The 19,765-nt window shown below is 45.3% G+C and overlaps 1 protein-coding gene across 1 annotated transcript; it reads left to right on the top strand.

The window, feature by feature from the left end:
- The first annotated feature begins 281 nt into the window (after nucleotides 1–281).
- On the top strand, nucleotides 282–19,079 carry wizb (WIZ zinc finger b). The gene is given in 18 exon segments (XM_028985242.1): nucleotides 282–1,276; nucleotides 1,993–2,173; nucleotides 3,185–3,269; nucleotides 4,244–4,371; nucleotides 4,470–5,993; nucleotides 7,188–7,394; nucleotides 7,756–8,163; nucleotides 8,482–8,856; nucleotides 10,144–10,308; nucleotides 10,914–11,462; nucleotides 11,933–12,385; nucleotides 12,493–13,044; nucleotides 13,646–14,176; nucleotides 14,256–14,461; nucleotides 15,015–15,146; nucleotides 15,148–15,285; nucleotides 15,391–15,557; nucleotides 15,667–19,079. Coding segments are annotated over 18 exon segments (6,270 nt in total). The 5' UTR covers nucleotides 282–1,165; the 3' UTR covers nucleotides 16,025–19,079.
- The last annotated feature ends 686 nt before the right edge of the window (nucleotides 19,080–19,765 follow it).

A 19,765-nucleotide genomic window follows, 5' to 3' on the forward strand; every position in this document is an offset into this window, starting at 1 on the left:
GTTGCATTTGAATCGCACATAACAACGAAGACTGAACTTCACCTTTCACCTGGTCATGGGCGAGTTTGCAGTTGTTTTAGTTTAAATAAAAAAAGAAAGAAAAATCATAGGGAATAACACACACATACACACGCACACACACACATAAAAAATGCGAGGATTTTGGGTTCGGCGCTGCGTCACGTTCGTCAGAAGTTATTACCGTTTCGTTACAGCGTGACTGTAAAAAAAAAAAAAAAACTATTTCCCCTCCTCGCCGACGTCACATGCGCATCCGTGGCGTCCACCCCGGGCAAAACAACATGGAGTCCCGCGTTTGGTCACTACGAAAGAGGACTTTCTCCCGAAACTGCCCGCCGACGTGATCCGAGGCGCGACCGGGACGACGCGGCGACACCCGCGCGCGCGCGTGTGCCGCGTCCGGGGCTCGCGGGCGGCTTCGGGCCAGGCGTTTATTGAGCGAGAAATATAATAGTAAAACTACGCGCGGCGTGAAAAGCGTTACATAAAGTGGCGCAGGAGCTCCGTCCTCCCCTTTAAAAAAAAAAAAAAAAAAAGGCCGCGGTGTTCCGTGAGTAACGCTTGCATGCAGAATATTCCCCCTCCGGCGCCCGGCAAGACGTTTATGCGTAATAGCGCTTTACCGAAATCCCGGGAAGGAATAGGAAGAGATTTAAAAAAAAATAAAAATTAACAAAAAACTCGGCGTTTCACCCGACGACAGCGAAACCGTGTGCCTGCGCAGGATCGCGGCTGGGTCGGTGGCATGTGTTGCAGGACAAAAACTAAAAAATATACGTGTACATGTGTGTGCGTGTGTGATTACACACATTCTCGTGGCGGATCCTTTTTAATAAAATGGGGCGGGCGTACGGAACAAATTGGGTCAGACCGTGTAAACCTGCATCGGGGGCTGGTTCGCCGACACCGATGCGCCATGTAGAGGTATTTTAACAGCAGGTCTTCGCAGGTTAGGCTCGTTTTGTTTCCCGTCTCTCGCATATTCCCGTCGGCAGCAGCGCGTTTTATTCTCCCTGGCGTGGCAACGATTGTAAATGGTTGAATCTGACGTTGTCGCGCGTGGGAGAAGCACCCCGGACGATGTAGTACCAGTGGCGTGGCTCAGAGATTAAAATAAGAAATAATCATAATAAATCTGGAAAACATGGATTTCGGAGGTCCTGATCCCCTGTCTTCAGGGTCCACTCAAGGATCGTTGTCTCCACTTGGTCCCCGGGAACCGGGATCTTCTGCTGTCCAAAGCTGCGCCTTAGAGGTACGCAGCCTTTATCATGTCTACAACATACTCCGTGCTGTTGGGTTGGGATCGTTCTAAGGTTAAAACTTCACTGTAGTAAGATTATTGCTCGGGGCGTGTTCGCCAACGACGGATCAAGTATGTCTTTATTTGCGTCACCCGGAAGATGGACTTTAATGGTGTCTTTAAAAATCATTACTGATGATTGACAGCTGTCGTACACCCTACTTCCTCATTCTGAACGGTTTAGACCTGTTCCAGTCGCACAGGCAAAGTAGCACAAGCAATGTTGCCAGATTTGTTATAGTTGATTGTCAAAAAAACAACTATGATTGTCCAAAAATGCGTCGAGACCCACTAAAAACCACCGCAGCCTGCATGACTACTTTAAATAAATAATTATTTGGTTCTTCAATATCAGTCCTGGACAAGCCAATTTGAACAAATTATCACCCAAAATTTTACCAAACAATCTGGCAACACTGGGCACAAGATCATATCTCATCTCTTCATCCTGCTTTTCTCTTTATTTTCTTTGCTGAAAATACCACTTCTTCATGGGACCCTTAGCAGTTGTCACAAATAGTGATAGTCCCTGTCATAGTCATCTTGTGACAACATCCTCTACGAAAACAACGTAGATAGATTTGCTTACAGTGTCCCCAATGTGCTACATCATTAATTGTGTAATAATTGCACCCCGCTGAGTCTTCTCATTTGTGTCTATATCACAGAGTCCTTGCCCTGCAGACATGAATGAAGAGTCTGTTTCAAGTGCAAATCTTGCGCACGGAGACGAAGAGGACCTCCAAGGATCCTTGTCTAATCCTGCATCTGGGAAAAGCACACACAGGTCCTCGGCCTTCCCATCGTCCCTCACCTGGGACTCAGATTCAGAGAAAGAGACACTTGATGGTACTACCACTACACCAGTCTTTTACACTCTGTTCATGCACATTGCATAAGGTCAGTTTGAATCTATCTGGACAAAAAAGGACAAATATCAATGAATAATGAAAACTATTCAAATGCACATTTCAAGCATAACCTCTGAGCATAAATAATCTTACATGGCATTTAATAATAGTGTGACAGCCTTGATGTTTAATGAAGTTCTATTGTCTAGTGTTTAAGAATGTTTAATGGTTTAGAAGGGAACAACAGTAAGGGGAAAACTGATATGTCCATTTAAGATGAGGGTCATGTGACCTTGGGAAGGGGACTTTCCAGTACTGTCGTAAAAATGATTGAGTTGTGAAGTGTGCTGATGCCGGGGTGTGTCTGTATTGTTCTGTTCCAAGTGCTGATGAAGGTCAGTTCCAAAGTCAGACCTGGATTCATTTTGCTTCATACTCTTTAAGTGGGCAACAATAGCTGCTAGACTGTATGCAAAAAAATTATAATGATCATAATGTTATTTGCGTGACCTGGCCAGAACGCAGATTTTCATGGGTTGAAAAAGTCAACATCCACAGGATTTTTCAGCTTATCAGCGAGCATGGCTAAACAGCAGCAGAACATTTGAACAGATACACAATCTTTCATACATAGTACAGAGATGATTCAGCAGGTGCATGTGAGATTTGTTTCAGAATTCTTGGCATTTCATAAACCAAAAACTCAAAAGTAGCGGTTGAAAAAGCTTTGGAGAAACTGCAGCAAGTGTCACGAAAAGAATGTTTGTTACTTTATTGCGCACAATATTTAGGATCTAAAGAGGATATTTTTAAGAATTCCATAGATCACCCTATGCCTTATTTCATATGTTTGTTTGCAAGTTACGTCATAAAAATCATTGTGTGACAGTACTACACTGAATTAGATATTTAATGACATATTGATGTTTGGGCAGTGAATCACATTATACATGTTCTGTTCCTGTAATTTCTGTTGTCTTTGTGTTTTGTGCGTGGTGGTGTCTGTTAGAGGAGGAGCTACAGCACTTTAGTAACCCTCATGGTCTGGCTGCTCACAGCCCAGGAGCTCCTCCCACTGGACGTGAGCAAGACAGGTGAGACCGAAGGACAGTCAGGCCGACTGACGGACAAGCTGGCGGATGGGTAGCGCGTGTGTGCATTTGAATGCAATGCTTAGCCTAAGAACAAGGAGGTTGTGAAATGGAGGGGATCTGCATTGAGCAGATTATACCATGGCCCCATGGCAGAGTGCTAAAAAAAAGATGCCAAAGCATTCATCCTGTGATGATGTCATATCTTCTGTTTGTTACCATTTATACCATTGGCCCACTGTCCTGTACAGATAGAGGTCATTGGGGAGCCAAAAATGCCTGTTCTAGCTCATTACACAAGGCCTTCCTTACCTTAATCAGGTGTGTTGGCCATATTACAGCAGATATCGGTCCACTCTATTCTGCTACAGTTCTACACTGCATTACATTATGATTACAGTGGCTTGCAAGGTGGTCATAATTTTCAAATATTTGTACACGTATTTTGCCCTCAGTATTTTAATGCAAACTGTTATGTTTACATTTACATTTTACATTTACATTTACAGCATTTATCAGACGCCCTTATCCAGAGCGACTTACAACCAGTAGTTACAGGGGACAGTCCCCCCTGGAGCATCTTAGGGTTAAGTGTCTTGCTCAGGGACACAATGGTAGTAAGGGGGATTCGAACCCGGGTATTCTGGTTCATAGGCGAGTGTGTTACCCACTAGGCTACTACCATCCCATTAGTTATGTAGCAACTAATGCAAAATAAACCATATTTTGTAGATGGATTAATCATACAGTTTTACAAGACAACAATCAGCCAGACCATGGAATAAAGTTACATTAAAATAATCTTGTAAATATTAGCTTTTGCTAAGCTGGTGTTATCTACTTCAACATAGGAACCTTTTACCTGTTGTTTTATTGCGTCAGCTGTGATATTTTCCTAGTCAGTGCTGTTTGAGACTTTTATTCATGTCATGACATATTCATGTCATTTCCTCCACATCATGTTTTTACTCCAACAGCCCTGTAAACAAAGGTTGCCAAGCATCTGAATGCCCTAAGCACTTACTTCCTGGCGAAGACCCACTCACCCCTTTCCATAATCAGGACCAAGGGGTCACAATCACAAGCCAGTCCACCTCTCCAAGATGTAAGACCATGTTCTCTGGATATCCTGACTGCCCGGTGAATGAATCCATATGTCAGCTTATTTACTGAACTTCTGAATCCCTTTTTTTGTCTTAACAGCCACAGAGCAAGATGCCGGAGTTGAGAGCGTATCTACAGACACTAGTAAGATTTTGCCCAAAATAAACCCAAAGGAGCACCATGAGAAAGAGGATGATTCCAAACCAGATAGGCAAAAGAACAGTGAAGGACCAGAGAAGGATGTGTACACTTTTCCCGGGGACTCTGATCCAGAGAGTCCTCCTCCAGCACCTTGGGCTCACTGTACCTTCATTCAACGCAGGCGGAGAAAGAGGGCGCTCCTTAGACCTTTCTCTGGCCTGGGAAGCTCTCATCGCACCGTGCAGGGAGCTGGTAGAAAACGGAGAGTCACCCCGCTTAGAGCCAAGGACCGCGCGCCCGGGCAAAGTGGTGGTGGAGTCTTTGAATTCAAGGAGGAGGATGACGAAGGAGAGATGGAAAAAAAGGAAGTGGACGTAGTTCAGGAGACACACGAAGGTTGCCAAGAGATTTTCACGTGTGTCGAGTGCAGTATATACTTCAGGCAACAGTCCCACCTCCGTGAGCACATGCAAGAACACTGGCAAAGGGATGGACCTGGAATCAAGGGACCACATGGAGAACAGTGTGCTGGCAACCGGCGCAGCAAGACAGGCCAATTTGAGTGCAAGGAATGTGGTCAAAAGATGGACGACAGGGTTGCCCTGCTGAACCACCAAAAACAGCATCAAGAGTCTCGGCGTAAGATCCTGGAGGAGATCAGCAAATTAGATGAGGGAGACGAAGGAACTAAGAATCCCAGTGGGCGTGGCAAGAGGTCAGGCCTTTTGGGGGCACAGGCTGCCCCAGCCTTGCACAAGTTTGTATGCCTTAAATGTACGTTCTGCACAGACAGTCCGCGGGAGCTTGCTGACCATGCAAAGACTCACACTTCCAGAAAGAGGACCAGGATTCTACGCTCTTCTCCCCGGCTACAACCAAAGCCTATTCCTGATGGACAAACCCAGGACTCTGCCAGTGGGCCATCAGAAATGGAAAACTATTTGTCTAGTGACCCACACCCAACCCAGGCTTCCGGCCATCCTAGCACACATGAACAACTTTGTGCTGCCCATTCCAACTCCTCGCTGATGAATACCATTGAGGCTGAGGGACAAGGTGTTGATTCGTGTCCAGGACCTAGCAATGACCTTACCTCCGAGGCAGAAGACACAGCCAAGCCTCCAGAGAAGCACACAGAGACTGTTGCACTAGAAGGATCCAGCCCTAAGGAGCTTGTTGCACCTGCGCCAAGTGTGGCATTAAGTGTGGAAGATGGAACCCTTCAGGCTAACACATCTGTGGCACAGCCACAAGACCCCAAGGCAGTGTCACACCGCAAGGCTTTTAAGAGCATCGGGAATCGTCAATCGACCAGAGGAGAAAAGGGCATAACTGGACGGACCCGCTCCTCCTCCAGGACAGACCTTGCTTCTGAACCTGATGAAAAGCAGCCGAGCCAGACTCAGATAACTGACCAGGAACATGACAAGAACCAAAATGTTCGTGGGAAAGTTTCCAAAAAGCTGGATAACTTTAAAAGAGGTAAGACTGTGGTCACACGTGAAGCTACATGTGAAATGTTGCTCTGTGAATCCATTAGTGTCCTCTCTCCTTAAAGATACACCGGCCAGCCATAACATTGTGGTCTGACAGGTGATCCACATCTGACTATTCGGCAGTGGGTGGGATACGTTAGGCAGCAAGTGAACGTCTTTCACCTCGAACCCGTGAGCAAGCTTACTGATTCGGCAAGCTTGTAAAAGCTGGCAAGGACTTGTCGGCTGGGTAATATCATTTCCAAAATTGCAACTCTTCTGTGGATGTTCCCAATCTGCAGTGATCCGGACGTTCCTAAAATGATCAGAGCAAGGAAAACCTGTGAACTGACAACAGGGTTGTCATGGGGGCGGAGACAGTGTGATAGGGTTTGCTGGTAACCTTGTGTCATGTGACTGTTGTGGATTTTACCGCCTACCTAAACTCCTTACCCCTTACCCATGCTAACCGTATTTGCCCTTGGTCAGCAGGATAAAGCATCCTGCCAAACTGCAAAAAAAAAGAGTGGTTTGAGGAACACGACCAGTTTGAGATGTTGACTTGGCCTCCAAAGTCTCCAGATCTCAGTCCAATTGAGGATCTGTGGGATGTCCTGGAAAAACAAGTCCGATCCATAGACGCAATACCTGATACCACAGCTTTCCTCCCAGGCGTCAAGTGATGTCTGCGCCTCAATAGGTCACGGCTGTTTCCCAGCAAAAGTGGGGCCCACTCAATATTAGGTCATAACGTTATGGCTGACTGATGTATGACCTCATCCAAAACATTGCCATAAGCTCATGAGCAATAACATTCACTCATTTCAGGATATTATTGACCACCACAAATTTCAGAGCATGTGGTTTCCCTGATAACAAAAATGTCCTGAAATTTGATCGTTACATTTGTGTCGTCTCTGCCGTGTGTGTGTGTGTCTGCACCTAGGTTATGAGTTTTTAAGTTGTTTTTTTATGTTTGCAGGTTTTTATATAAACCTACACAAAATTAAAGCATGGATACCACACAGAATAAAGAATGGAACCTTGTTGTTTTCTATAAGTGGTCAATAATATGCACTGGCTGCTAAAATTGCATTAAGTTTTCAGTCATGGTGCTCAGTCTGACTCAGCTGGGCAATAAATTTGGATGCCCCAGGTCTCTCTGCTGTAACTGAACCTGGTCGCCCCCTTCCCCCTGCAGACCCTGTGGAGGTGCCTGCTCCGGCCATGCAGCTGAAGTGCAGTTTCTCAGCCAGCCTGCGGGGGGCAGCAGAGAGTCTGGGGCTGACTGAGGGGCAGCAGGCCCAGCTCAGACACACGATGCCCCTGGTCCTCATTGAGTCACTCTGCCCTAGTCCTCAAACATCCCACATGTACCCCGGTTTTGGGGGGAGAAGCAAAATGATTGGTGAGTGAGCAACAGGTCAAACTGTTAACAGCCAGAGCAGCTTAATGTGTCTTCATGTATGCACTGACACATGGCTCCTCTACAATGCTATAGATCTTTTTTTTTTTCCTTGACAGATCTGTGAATGTGTTCGTATTACTCATCCACATTGCATCTTTCCACGGCGTGCATTTTGTCCGCAAAATGAATTTCTCTTGCCGTATCAGCCTTAAATCCTTGTGCTGTTGAAGTGTTTTGTTCTTTCATCTTCATTACTGTAATTTTTGATTGCTCAGCAGACCAGAAGCAGCTAGAGCAGCTGTTTTGTGGAATAAATCACATAGTTGCAGCATTACATCTTCTGCGTTTCTTTACCTGGTAGATGATTCCCTCACAGTGAAGGAACACACTACATCCACTTCCTCAAAGAAGAAAAATGTAAAGCGGGAGCAACAGAATGAGGAGGCAAATGCTGAGAAGGAAAACACAGACAGCATAGAAGATGAAAGAGAAGACAACGAAGAGGACGGAGAGGAACTCCAGGAAGTCAAACGGTTCCTAGGGGAGCCACTGTCTGAAGACGAGGATGAGGACGACGATTTGCTGAGGAGTGTAGAGAGGAAGTGCCCATATTGCCCGGATCGCTTCGACAACGGCATTGGGCTGGCCAATCACGTGAGGGGCCACCTCAACCGAGTGGGCGTCAGCTACAACGTGCGCCACTTCATTTCCCCAGAGGAGGTCAATGCTATTGAGAAAAAGTTCTCCTACCAGAAAAAGAAGAAAAAAGGTTAATCTGCTTTTATGTTGTGTAAATAAAAAAAAAAAAAGTTTAAAAAGACGGGGAGTGGATTGACGGAGGGGTTGTGGTAATAGAAAAGTAGTCGTACCATAATCGCCGATATGCAGTACTTAATGGAGTAGGTATGCTTGGAATGACCATCTGGGAAAGTTACCCTGGACCTTTATTACAGTTGGTGTACCGTTGCAATAACTACTCAATAACTAACTATTAAAAACAGAGCTGTGGAAATCTGTCACTGAAGTGATCTGTTTCTTTCTTTTTTTTTATTCCCTTTTACAAAACCAAACCCCATCCCCTCACCAGTGGCCAACTTTGACCCAGATACCTTCAGTGTGATGCGCTGCGAGTTCTGCAGTGCGGGCTTTGACACCAGGGCAGGCCTGTCCAGCCATGCTCGGGCCCACCTACGTGACTTTGGCATCACCAACTGGGAGGTCACTGTCTCGCCCATCAACGTCCTGAGGGAGTTGTTCTCCAGTCGGCCAGACCTGGTCATACCCACCGCCCCGCCAAGCATGTCCACCGACGATGAGGAGGCTGATACGGACAAGGATGATGAGGAGCTTGGCTCAGATGAAAAGAAAGACGAAAAGGCTGACTACGCACAACGGGCTCGGAACCGTGCCCACTCCTCTCCTGAGACCTGGGGGAAGGACAAGGCCAGAAGTTATCATGAGGGTGAGTGAACTGGGACTTTCTGGTTACAAAAACGACTGCTTAAAGTGGCAATGGTTTCTATGGGAATATAGGCAGTAGCCTAGTAACGGGCAACGCCACCGCCTATGAACCAGGAGACCACAAAGTCACAGGTTCAAATCCAGTTTACCACCATTGTGTCCCTGAGCAAGACACTAAACCCCGAGGGGGGGACTGTCCCTCTAACTACTGATAGTAAGTCGCTCTGGATGAGGACGTCTGGTAGATGCTGTAAATGTAAACCCTTTTTTTGCAACAGTTTGTGCCATGGATTTATCTTTACCGTGCACGATGCATGCATAGCAGTCTACGCGTTATGTCTGCGCGAAGGAATCGTATTCAGAGTTCGGCCGCAAGCAGTGCCAACTGGAGCAAAGTGCTGCATATTTGATGGAGTGCAAAAATTTGATTCAGTCTCCGCCTTTTTGCTCGATTGGTCACGCCTTTTCTCCGCGGTGCATGTGCACGGGGCAAAATGGCTGCTTCCACCTCCCCGCAGACACATACAATAGCGGAGAAATGGTCTGACTCCAGCAGCCGGGGGTCCGATGCTTTGCAGCTGCTCGGCGGTGAGTGTGCATCCGCGTCGTCGGAAAAAAGCAACACGAGTGCATGCATTAGTCACTAAAAAAACGTGCATGTGGTGTTACGGGGCACATTTGTTCCAGACACGAGAGCTTTCCCAAAAAAAAAAAAAAAAAAATCCATCAAATCATGAGACCATTTCGAATCACTGTCTGCACCTCCGCCGTCACCGAAACGACAGCGGGACCCGGCCGAGGAGACGGCTGCTCAGTTGTCTTTGTTGTTGTTGTTGTTCCTTCATACGAATAAAGGGAATAAAGCGCATTCACACGTTAAAGGGGAAAAATGAGTTGCGAAGTCTGTTTTTCATTGTCTGATACGCCCGTGTGGAATCTTGGCGCAGTTTGATGTACTTACTGTATCGCCATTTTACCTGAGACGCAGGGCGGGCTGCGTTCTTCGGTGCGTTTTTAAAAAAAAAAAAAATAACAATAATACTTTTTAAACCGACAGATTTATAATGTCACGGCCATTTAGCGTCAGTCGGTACGTCGCGTTTTCTTCTTTCTTTGGTTGGAACGCGAGCTTCAACCTCACCAACAAACGACGTGTTGTTTCTGTGATGTGAATAAAAATGGATTTATTGTTTTTTTAATTTTTTTTATTTGTATTATTATTTTTGTGCCGGACCGTGAGAAGAAGCCAGGCGCTTAATGACGCCCTACTTTTGTGTTTGTGTTGCAGGTGAGGAGGAGGAGGAGGAAGAAGAAGAGGAAGAGGAGGGTGATGAGGAGGAGGAGGAGGAGCAGTCAGCGGCTTCGGACCACCTCACCTCAGGCCCCGGGGAGAAGAAGCACTTTCCCGTGGATCCTGAGGGGCCAGACTCCGGGGATGAAGCCGAGGACAAGGGTACTCTACTTCATACGTTGTTGCGTAATCCATTCATAATAATACAGTAATAATACTACAGTAAAACCCGCTTTTAACCTCATAAGTTACCTGTTCACTATCATGATTGCAAGAATTTAGTCTTTGTTTGGATGTAGGCAAGACCATTTCTTAGTGAAATGGAGTCCTTTAAAATATGAAAAAAGAAAAAAATATGTCAAAGAAAAACAAGTTGATGGAAAAGCACAAAAAGCATTCAGAACGTGCACGTATTGAGCTGACTTCATTCCATCGCAGTGTAATAGTGCTGAACTTAAAAACTGAAGCAACTCCTGATCTGAATGTTTCCTCCACGGGATTGTAAAGTAGGGACTATGTATGACAAGCGCGTCACTTCATGAGCTGATGGGACCATCACTCTGACCACATGGCCTTATTGATTGAGTAAAAGTTTTGTGCTTCCTAGCAAATAAAAAAAATTATAATAAGTTTTATTTCTACAGATGGTAGCTGGTTAGCAGCTAAATTAAATATCTGTGCATCGCAAGAATTTTTTTTTTTTGCAGGTTTATATATAGTTTTATATAATTGGCAAAAGTAACCCCCCTCTTCTCTTGATCCTTCAGACTCCAGCCTGCTGCAGTGTGAGGTGTGCAGCACTCACTTTGAAACAAGGCGGGGTCTGTCCAGCCACGCCCGCTCCCACCTCCGCCAGCTTGGTGTGGGGGGGTCGGAGAGCAGCGGCGCACCGATTGATCTCCTCCACCAGATCACCAAGGAGCGTGGCATAACAACCCTGTCACGTCCTCCGGTCACTTCACCCAAGAAGCCGCCCCGCTCGTCACCCAGCCCAACTCTTGGCCTCCACAAGGAGGAGGAATTTGAGGAGGATCCGTCCGAGGACATCAAGCCCCCCATTGCACTCTCTGTCCTGGCTACCACAGTCAAAGTGACGCCTTCACCCTCCACCCCATCCCTGAAAGCCTCGCCACCCGTGTCTCCATTCAGGAGGTCACGTTCACCCTCCCCCGTGGTGAGGAAGGCCCCCATATCTTCACTGCTCCCTGTGTCCTCTTTGCTGCGCTCAAATGTGGGCAAAACTTCCTCTGGTAGCCTATCAGCTCATTCCAAACCCTTCTGGGCTCCACAGGAGACGGACGCACCCCTTAACCTCAGTAAGAACCATTTTATTCCATTTTTTTATGAAAAAGTTTTGAACATTGTCCTTTGAACATGTAGTCTTGTTGGGGGGGGGGCATCTTTATTTATTTGGGCACTAGTTTCAAATTGGTGCTTAGGTCAAAGGTGTTCTCAGGATTTCTAAAAATAGCTCAAACAAGTAAGAACCTTTAGAAGAAATATTACCATTTTTTGCTGTGTGATTATTTCTGTCACACAGAACACAATCTTTAATCATGTTCAGAGTTGATAATGGAAGGAGGAGCTCCATGATTGACAGGTCAAATTTGCATTGTTTCCTCATTCTGGATGATTTATTCCCACACCCATCAATACATGCACAAATATTTTTTTTTTTCTATGATCGATTTATTTATTTAAATCCTGAGGACCTTTAGTGCAAATTTTAAAAAAGGTCCATATCTGTTTTACATTGTTATACATTATCTTTACATTCCACCTGCAGCTATGGAAGCTGACCCCAACAAGGACATTGTTTGCCAACTTTGTGGAGCATGGTTCGAGACCCGTAAAGGTCTATCAAGCCACGCCCGTGCCCATTTGCGGCACTTCGGAGTGGAGTATTCTGAATCGCAGGGCTCCCCCATTGACCTCCTCAATCGGCTTATCATCAACGACACCTTAAAGCTCAGGACCAGCCCTCTGCCACCCAGCAGCCCGGAGGATTCTGCTTCCGGCAAGGCCCCCTTCTCTCCCTCTCCCCCGTCCTCTTCCTCCTCTTCCAAACGGCCCCTCTTGTCACATTCCACGTCCCCCCTGTACAAGGCCACTGTGGTGGGCGGGGGATCTGTATCAAAAGGTTGTCCCTCGCTGGTTGCCCCACCCAGGAAGAAACCGAGAACATCGCCCCTTCAAGTGTTCCGTCTGACTGGAGGAGAACTTGCACCATTTTCCCAAGGTGAATACTTTGCCTTCTGCATCGTTACGTTAACCAGTTATTTAACATGGAAATACTGACTGCTGGCTCTGTGTAAATTAACCGGGTGTTTTTCAATCCACTTTCAGTTGAGCCCTTGAAGGACGTTGGCTGCGAGTTCTGTGGGGAATTCTTTGAGAACCGCAAAGGCCTTTCTAGCCATGCCCGCTCCCACCTGCGGCAGATGGGCATCACTGAGTGGTCAGTGAATGGCTCGCCCATCGACACCCTGAGGGAAATCATCACTCGGCGTGGCCTGCCATGCGCTTTGCCCCTTAAACCCAAATCGGCCCTTTCTTCCCCTGTCACTGGGTCTCAGCGAGGCTCCATTTCCTCTCCTCCTTCATCCACCACCACTTCTCCCTCCGGCGGGGGTTTCTTGAACCGTCAAACCTTCTCCCACAACCACTCACCAAGCCACCACCAACCAAGTGTACGCAGGGCCGAGGCGTCAGCCGCAAGCTCCTACACCAACTCCACCACTGTTTTGGCCACAGGGGCGACCCTCAAGCCCAAGCCGGAACCGGTGCAGCTGGAGGTCACGGCACTGGGTGGAGAGTGTAGCAGAGCAAGGACTTTTACTTCCGAGCGTGTGCAGCACAGCTGGGCCAGCTCAGACGGCATGCGCCCTATGAACCTGGGTGAGTCCATTTCTTCGCACGTGGGGTGGGTTGCCTACAGTTCTCCGATCAATATTTTCTCATGAGACTTATCACAAGCGTCTTCTTTTGATTCATGATTAAATTTGACGACAAGGATATGGTTAACTATTTTTGAAGAGGCCCAAGTCCTTTAATGAATTTGTCAAATAATACAAAATGAGACTTGAAAACAGCTTCTACCCTGTTGCCATCAGGGCACTTAAAGACACTTAATCCAACTTTCCACCTCCAACTCAATTTCTTTTTCATTTGCAATAAGGTTTCTACCTCACCCTTTAATTGAAATGTTATAGTTTGTACCATATTCTATATTATATTTGTATTATAATTTGTATTATATTAGTATATGTCTTCTTTTAAGCTAGCTTTTTTTCTACACACAGTATTTAAGATATCTCTCTGGCTCAGGGACTGCACCTAATTTTTTATTTTGTTCTTAAAATGATAATAGATTTGTTACAATGACAATAAACATGAACATCTGAAAATGTGATTGCTTTCCACAGGTCTACTGTACAGTAAGACATCTTTGCGCAGTGTATGATGTAGATGCTCTTTCTCTTCCTCTGTCTTGCCTCAGCTGTCAGCCACGACAAAGAGCCCACCCGGGACATCCGTTGCGAATTCTGTGGTGAGTACTTTGAAAACCGCAAAGGCCTTTCCAGCCACGCCCGTTCCCACCTGCGCCAAATGGGCATCACAGAGTGGACGGTCAACGGCTCTCCCATTGACACCTTGCGTGAGGTCCTGCGTAAGCAGAAAGGGGCTTCGTCCCCTTTACCGAACCACAACTCACCTCTGGGGGTGAAAAAGGAGCCCGGTCAGGCCTGCAGCCCCACATGGGACGGCCTGAGTTTCCAGCCCACTAAGTACTATCGCAAGTCCTCCCATAACCAGCTCCAGAAGCATGGCATGGGACTGGCAGGCCTGTCAAGCAGTTCACCGTCGGGAAAGTTTTATAGGGTTTCCTCAGTGGGCAAGAAGTCTTCTATGGAAGATGGGCGTCTGGGAGAAAAGTCCACAGCCCAAGCGAAATCTGTCTCTGCTCAGCATCACGAATTCCCTTATAAGGGGAAGTCATCACAGAACAAGAGTGGAACAGGCTACACAGGTAAGGGAAGAATCGCCCCAGTATTATTATTCAGAGCTCGCAGCGATGGCAGTTTATATTTGCTGTACCATTTCTCCAGATGCCAGCTGTGAGCTGTGCGGATTCTACTTCGAGAACCGCAAGGCCCTGGCAAGCCACGCTCGTGCGCACTTACGGCAGTTTGGTGTGACCGAGTGGTGTGTCAACGGGTCCCCAATAGAGACATTGAGTGCCTGGATACGCAGCAGGCCACACAAGGTGGCGGAGATGCAAAGCAGCTACATGCAGGGTAACCGCAACAAAAAGGTAAAAGGAGGACACAGCAGCAGTATTAACATCCTAGAGAGAGTGTGTCAGGGAAAATCATTTTTTGATCCTCCTCTGATTTTTGAAAGTAAAAGTGAAGTGATTGTCATTGTGAAACACTGCAGCACAGCACACAGTGACACGGTGAGCGGTGGGCAGCCGTGACAGGCGCCCGGGGAGCAGTGTGTGGGGACCTTGGCGGTTCAGGATTCGAACTGGCAACCTGATTACAGATTCAGGTTTCTTGAATCTGTAATCAGATGCCGCCCAACAAAGAAATGATTGGTCTATAATTTAAATGCTGGGTTTATTTGAACAGTATCGATAACCAAAAATGTTTAAATAATGCATTTTTTAAATGTTATAGGTTAATTTGTATTTATGAATTAAATAAGTTTTTGTTCCCATATCAATCAGCAAGATTGAAATTGACATAATTTACTTGTTAGTGCGCAAACTTGCAAAATCAGCAGGGGTTCAAATCATTTTTCCCTGACTGTATATAAATAAAAGGCTTCATACTCATTTTTCAACATTTTTCTTTTGCTTCCAGCGTGGCAGTTCCTCTCTCTCGTCTGACTCTGACCACACCTCCCACATATCCCAGAAAGCCTCTGGGTCACAGTGGTCATCATTTGGACGAGGCGCTGGGAGACATGTCACAGGAGGTCACTGGGGATCTTCAAGGTCTGAGGAGGGAAAGACAGGAAGTAACCGCACCACTCAACACAACCATGCACATCATAGCTCCACCCACCATCCCGGCACCACCCTACCTCATGCACAGGTGGCCCACAGTGAACTTAACGTCCGCCTGCCCCGAGGTACAGTGTCAGTAGTAATGAAAATGTCCATATACACAAATACAGATAATAATACAACATTAAATGATATGATGATGTTTTATGGTTGCATTACTGTCATTCCAGGGTATGAACGACGGCCCCCCCAAACACCAGTCCCACCCAGATGGAGGGGAGAGAGAAAGCGGTCCCTCAAAACCTCCCCGCACAAGCACCATCCCTGCCCTGGTCCCAAAGCCACCGTCTACACCGCTAGTGAAGGTGGTGGGCAAAATCTACTCCCTCAAGTGTCGGTGAGTCTGTGTTTGTTATCTAGGCAGGATTGTATGGCAAATACTCTTCAATGTCTCAGCTTTGGGGTTTTTGCATTAATAATAAATGGCTTGTTTTTTTTTTTTTCAGGTTCTGTGAGGTGGAGTTCCATGGCCCTCTGTCAGTTCAAGAGGACTGGATCCGGCACCTTCAGCAGCACATCCTAAACCTCAACTACACCAAACCGGCCGAGACAGCACCTGATGGCAACTCCAACGCTCCTGCCAAACCGAAGGCTACCCAAGCCTCAACGTCCCCTGCCTCAGTCTCTACCTCCACCACCATGTCAGCGACCACCACAGCCAGGACCCCTACTCCTGCCAAAACCCCGACACCAACATCCACACCTTCCTCTACACCGGCCCCCACCCCGGCTCCTACTCCAGCCATGGCCTCCACGCCACCTCCATCAGCCCTTGCTAAATCCATTCCCAGTCTGACCACGTAGTTCATCTTTCTTCAGCACATCTGCCTTGGTTTGTGTGTTTGTGTGTAAGGTTTTGTGTTTGATCACATGTGACGCTCTCCAAAAATGTCTTTGTGAGACGCCCATCCCTCGTGATCGGGACTGACACAGGCACGACCAGTCATGTGCACTGGTACCAGCCCGTTGTTGTAGAATGAACTGCTGCTCCAACCAATGAAAACTCAGCCACGATGAGGAGGGCGGGAAATTTGCAGTTGCTGGAGGCAGCTGGGGTTTTGTGCTACCTCAGCCTGTCAGCAGTATGACTTTATCTTTAAAGGTCAAGGTTTGTTTGGACCATTGTGTTTAGAAAGCTAAGAGAAAGCTGCTTGTGCTCGTGCTTCGAAACGATTTTGATGTTAATGAGTAGAACCGTCTGATGGAAGGTTCTCTTAAACTAATAATCCTATTTTCCTATTTGAAGGTACTTTTTTATTTAACTATTTATATTCCAATATATTTGCTTATGTAGCACCTTCTCATCACCAAACAGCACTATTGCTCTCTCAAAGATAGCCACTGAGTGGAAAGGATGAAATCCTTTTTCATGCCAAAAGGCTCAAAAGCCCCCCTTTAAGAGGCCACTCTGAGCTCAGACTGGCCCCGTGCCATAGCATTTCCCATCAGCCGCACCCTTTTTTTAAGAAAATGGCACAATGCCCTATTTGGCACTTTACCTAAAAGCCTACTTACTTTCAGTACATTCCGAATGTACTTTTATTACGGCCACAGCTCTCAAACTCTACACTGCAAAAAAAAATGTTTAAAGTAGGACTGGGCGATTACATGATCAATGATTGCGATAAAATTCAGCCTAATATTGGTGATCAGCTTTGGGCATTTTTACCGATCATGATAAAAATGGCAGAAATTTGCATGTTTCATGTGTATTTAAATATTTTGTGTGTATTTACATATCCCGCATATTGATATCGGCCCCCTGATGCCCACAAATTGAATTAAACATTTGAATATAAATTGATTATACACAATTTATTTAGCTTTCAGTCTGGCAATATCAGAAAAAAAGTGATAAAAATTGATAGAAAAACTTTCTATTGTTTGATATGGGAAAGTATATTATTAGCAATTTTTTATTTATTTTTGCCATATCGCCCAGCACTAGTTTAAAATAAGAATATTTTACAGCAATATGTAGAGCCTTCTGCTTAGGACAAGTACATGAGCATTCAGATTGATTTAAGTAAATGGTACTGAATTAAGTACTAAGGTTATAAATTCATTTTGAATTGAAATACAAATATTGCACAACTAATTTTTTTAATTTGTCATGCAGTGCTTGGTAGCTTAGTAGCTTATCACATTTTAAAAGTTAACTTTGTAGACTAGGGATGCTCCAGATGGATTTGGCCTGAAAAAGCAATACCTAAAATTTGCCATACAATTTGTTAAAGTCTAGTCCTGTGGTTTTCACAATGAGAACAAAACCTCAGAAAATATATCACTCTCCCAGGACCAGGATTCTCACCGCAGTGCAAGCCTGATTGGAACATATTCTATTCTATGCCTTTCTAGTCTTATTACCTGAGCCTGATGTTCTTTGGAGTTAATAATAAGTCTAATAAGTCTTTATTTCTCTTGGCCCATGTACAAGAGACATTTAAATTTTCTATGACACTTGAGTCTAGTGGAGATTTGTATAGGCTGTTTGGTATATAGTATGTCACACGAGGGCATTTTTTTAAAGTCTTAATTATCATTGCCTTCAAAGAACTAATGTAACCCGTTACGCTTTTGGATCAAAGAATTTTCCTTCCCTGTGGCCAAATGTTGGAAACGTTGATCTGTGAATGGAGGAATGCACATTTGTGTGTGTTTGTGGACTGCACGTGGGCGATAGTGCGGCTCTAATGAGTCACCCACATGTTGCCCGATCATTTCAACTCTTTCGGCTGTTGCTGGATGCGGCGCCCACATGCCCACGCCAAGAAGCGGACTGAAGTGCATCTGCCCTTCGACAAGGATGTGCCAAAGACTCTTTCATTCGACCCTTTTCCCTGGATCCATGACCTGTTTACATGGCACGTTCTCCTTCGCTACGTCTCCGCGGAAGCTGCGAAGCAGGGCCTTTTCTTATTAGACTGAGTCTTTTTTTTTTTTTTTTTGTGCACGCTACAGACAGACAGCCGCCTTGGCGCCATCTCAGCTTGTCCCAAAGCATTGTCACAGTTACATACACACATTACAGCATGGATGTTTGCAGGACTTTTTTTTGCCGCCGCTAAGACGAAATGGCATGTATTGCTTCAGTTAAGAACTCATGTCTGTAATTGTGAGGCAATAACTGAAGGGTCCACATGTTGCAAAGTGACCATTTATTTCACAATTTCCTACGTTTCCCTGACTGTTATACCTGATAGTATTCCTTACTGGAATATAGAGACAACATAATATGACTAAATGTATTCTTAATTACACACAGAGATATTAACAGCTAGATGATGAAATATGATCTTAAAATTTGATTCTTGTGAATTTATTTCTGCTTTTTTTGTGGATGTTTTATTTTATCTGCTACGTGTGTTTCTGTACTTGCAGGTAGAGACCAGTGAAATAGATTTAGCGTTTCTTTTTTTTTTTTTTTATATTCTAATTCTTATTGGAGATCATAAAGTGAAGAAATCCTTGGTGCTTAAGGAAAGGAGAGAATGAACTTTCTAAGATTGAGAAGACTTGTGATTGTTGGCATCCAGACATGGAGGGACTCTAAACACTATAGATTTAAAGACTCGGTACTTGCAGGATTACCTTGTTTAAATGGGTTATCTTAAGTGTTCAGTGACAAACCGGCCTTTTGCAAAAAACACTTTCCCTGCGCAATTGTGTGTGTGAGCACGAGTGTGTGTGTGTGTGTGTGTGTGTGTGTGTGTGTGAGGGTGAAAGAGAGTTTCCAGAGACACCAAGATCATCTGAATGAGAGTTAAGCTTTGCTGTATGGGTTACATTGTACACATGTGCGGCGAGGAAGGTGATGTAACTCAGCTCCTGAACAAAACATTAAATGTGAAAAAAGGCATTTAATTGGTGTGGTTCAGTTAATTGTTTTTCACATAAGGCACAAATCGAGGGTAAAATAAGTATTGAACACGTCAATTTTCGGTAAATTTATTGAATATAGTAAATATATTTCTAAAGCTGCTATTGACATGAAATTCTCACCAGATGTCAGTACACAACCCCATCCACACATGCAAAAAAAATAAATAAAATGGACTGGAACAGGGGAAATAGTTATTTCTATAGATTTTCTGTAGGATTCAGGTCAGGTCTTATTTTTTTTTTCTCTGAAACCAGATGAGATCTTTCTTGGCTGTGTGTTTGGGATCATTGTCTTGCTGAAACATGCATCCTTACTTCATCCTGGTAGAGGAATGTCTCGGTACATTTTCAAATTCATCCTTTCTTCGATTATATATAGGTGGCCAGTGCTGAATGCTGAAAAACCCCACACCATGATGTTTCCACCGTCATTGTTGGTAAGGCTTTTTTGAGGCGATGTGCAGGGCCTTTTGACCTCCAAACATGGTGTTTATTATGGTCATCATTTGGTGGGCTGTTCCCCACTTGAACCACAAGAGGGCCTCAAAGTCATGAGTTTTGAAAGCAAAAACCTTGTTAAAAGTTTTGATATGTTATTTTGTTGCTTTAATCATTTACTTCCTGTGATTCTCCAGTTATGTCATTGTATATGCAGCATGTTTG

The sequence above is a fragment of the Denticeps clupeoides genome, chromosome 7, assembly GCF_900700375.1.
Source record: "Denticeps clupeoides chromosome 7, fDenClu1.1, whole genome shotgun sequence".
NCBI lineage: Eukaryota > Metazoa > Chordata > Actinopteri > Clupeiformes > Denticipitidae > Denticeps > Denticeps clupeoides.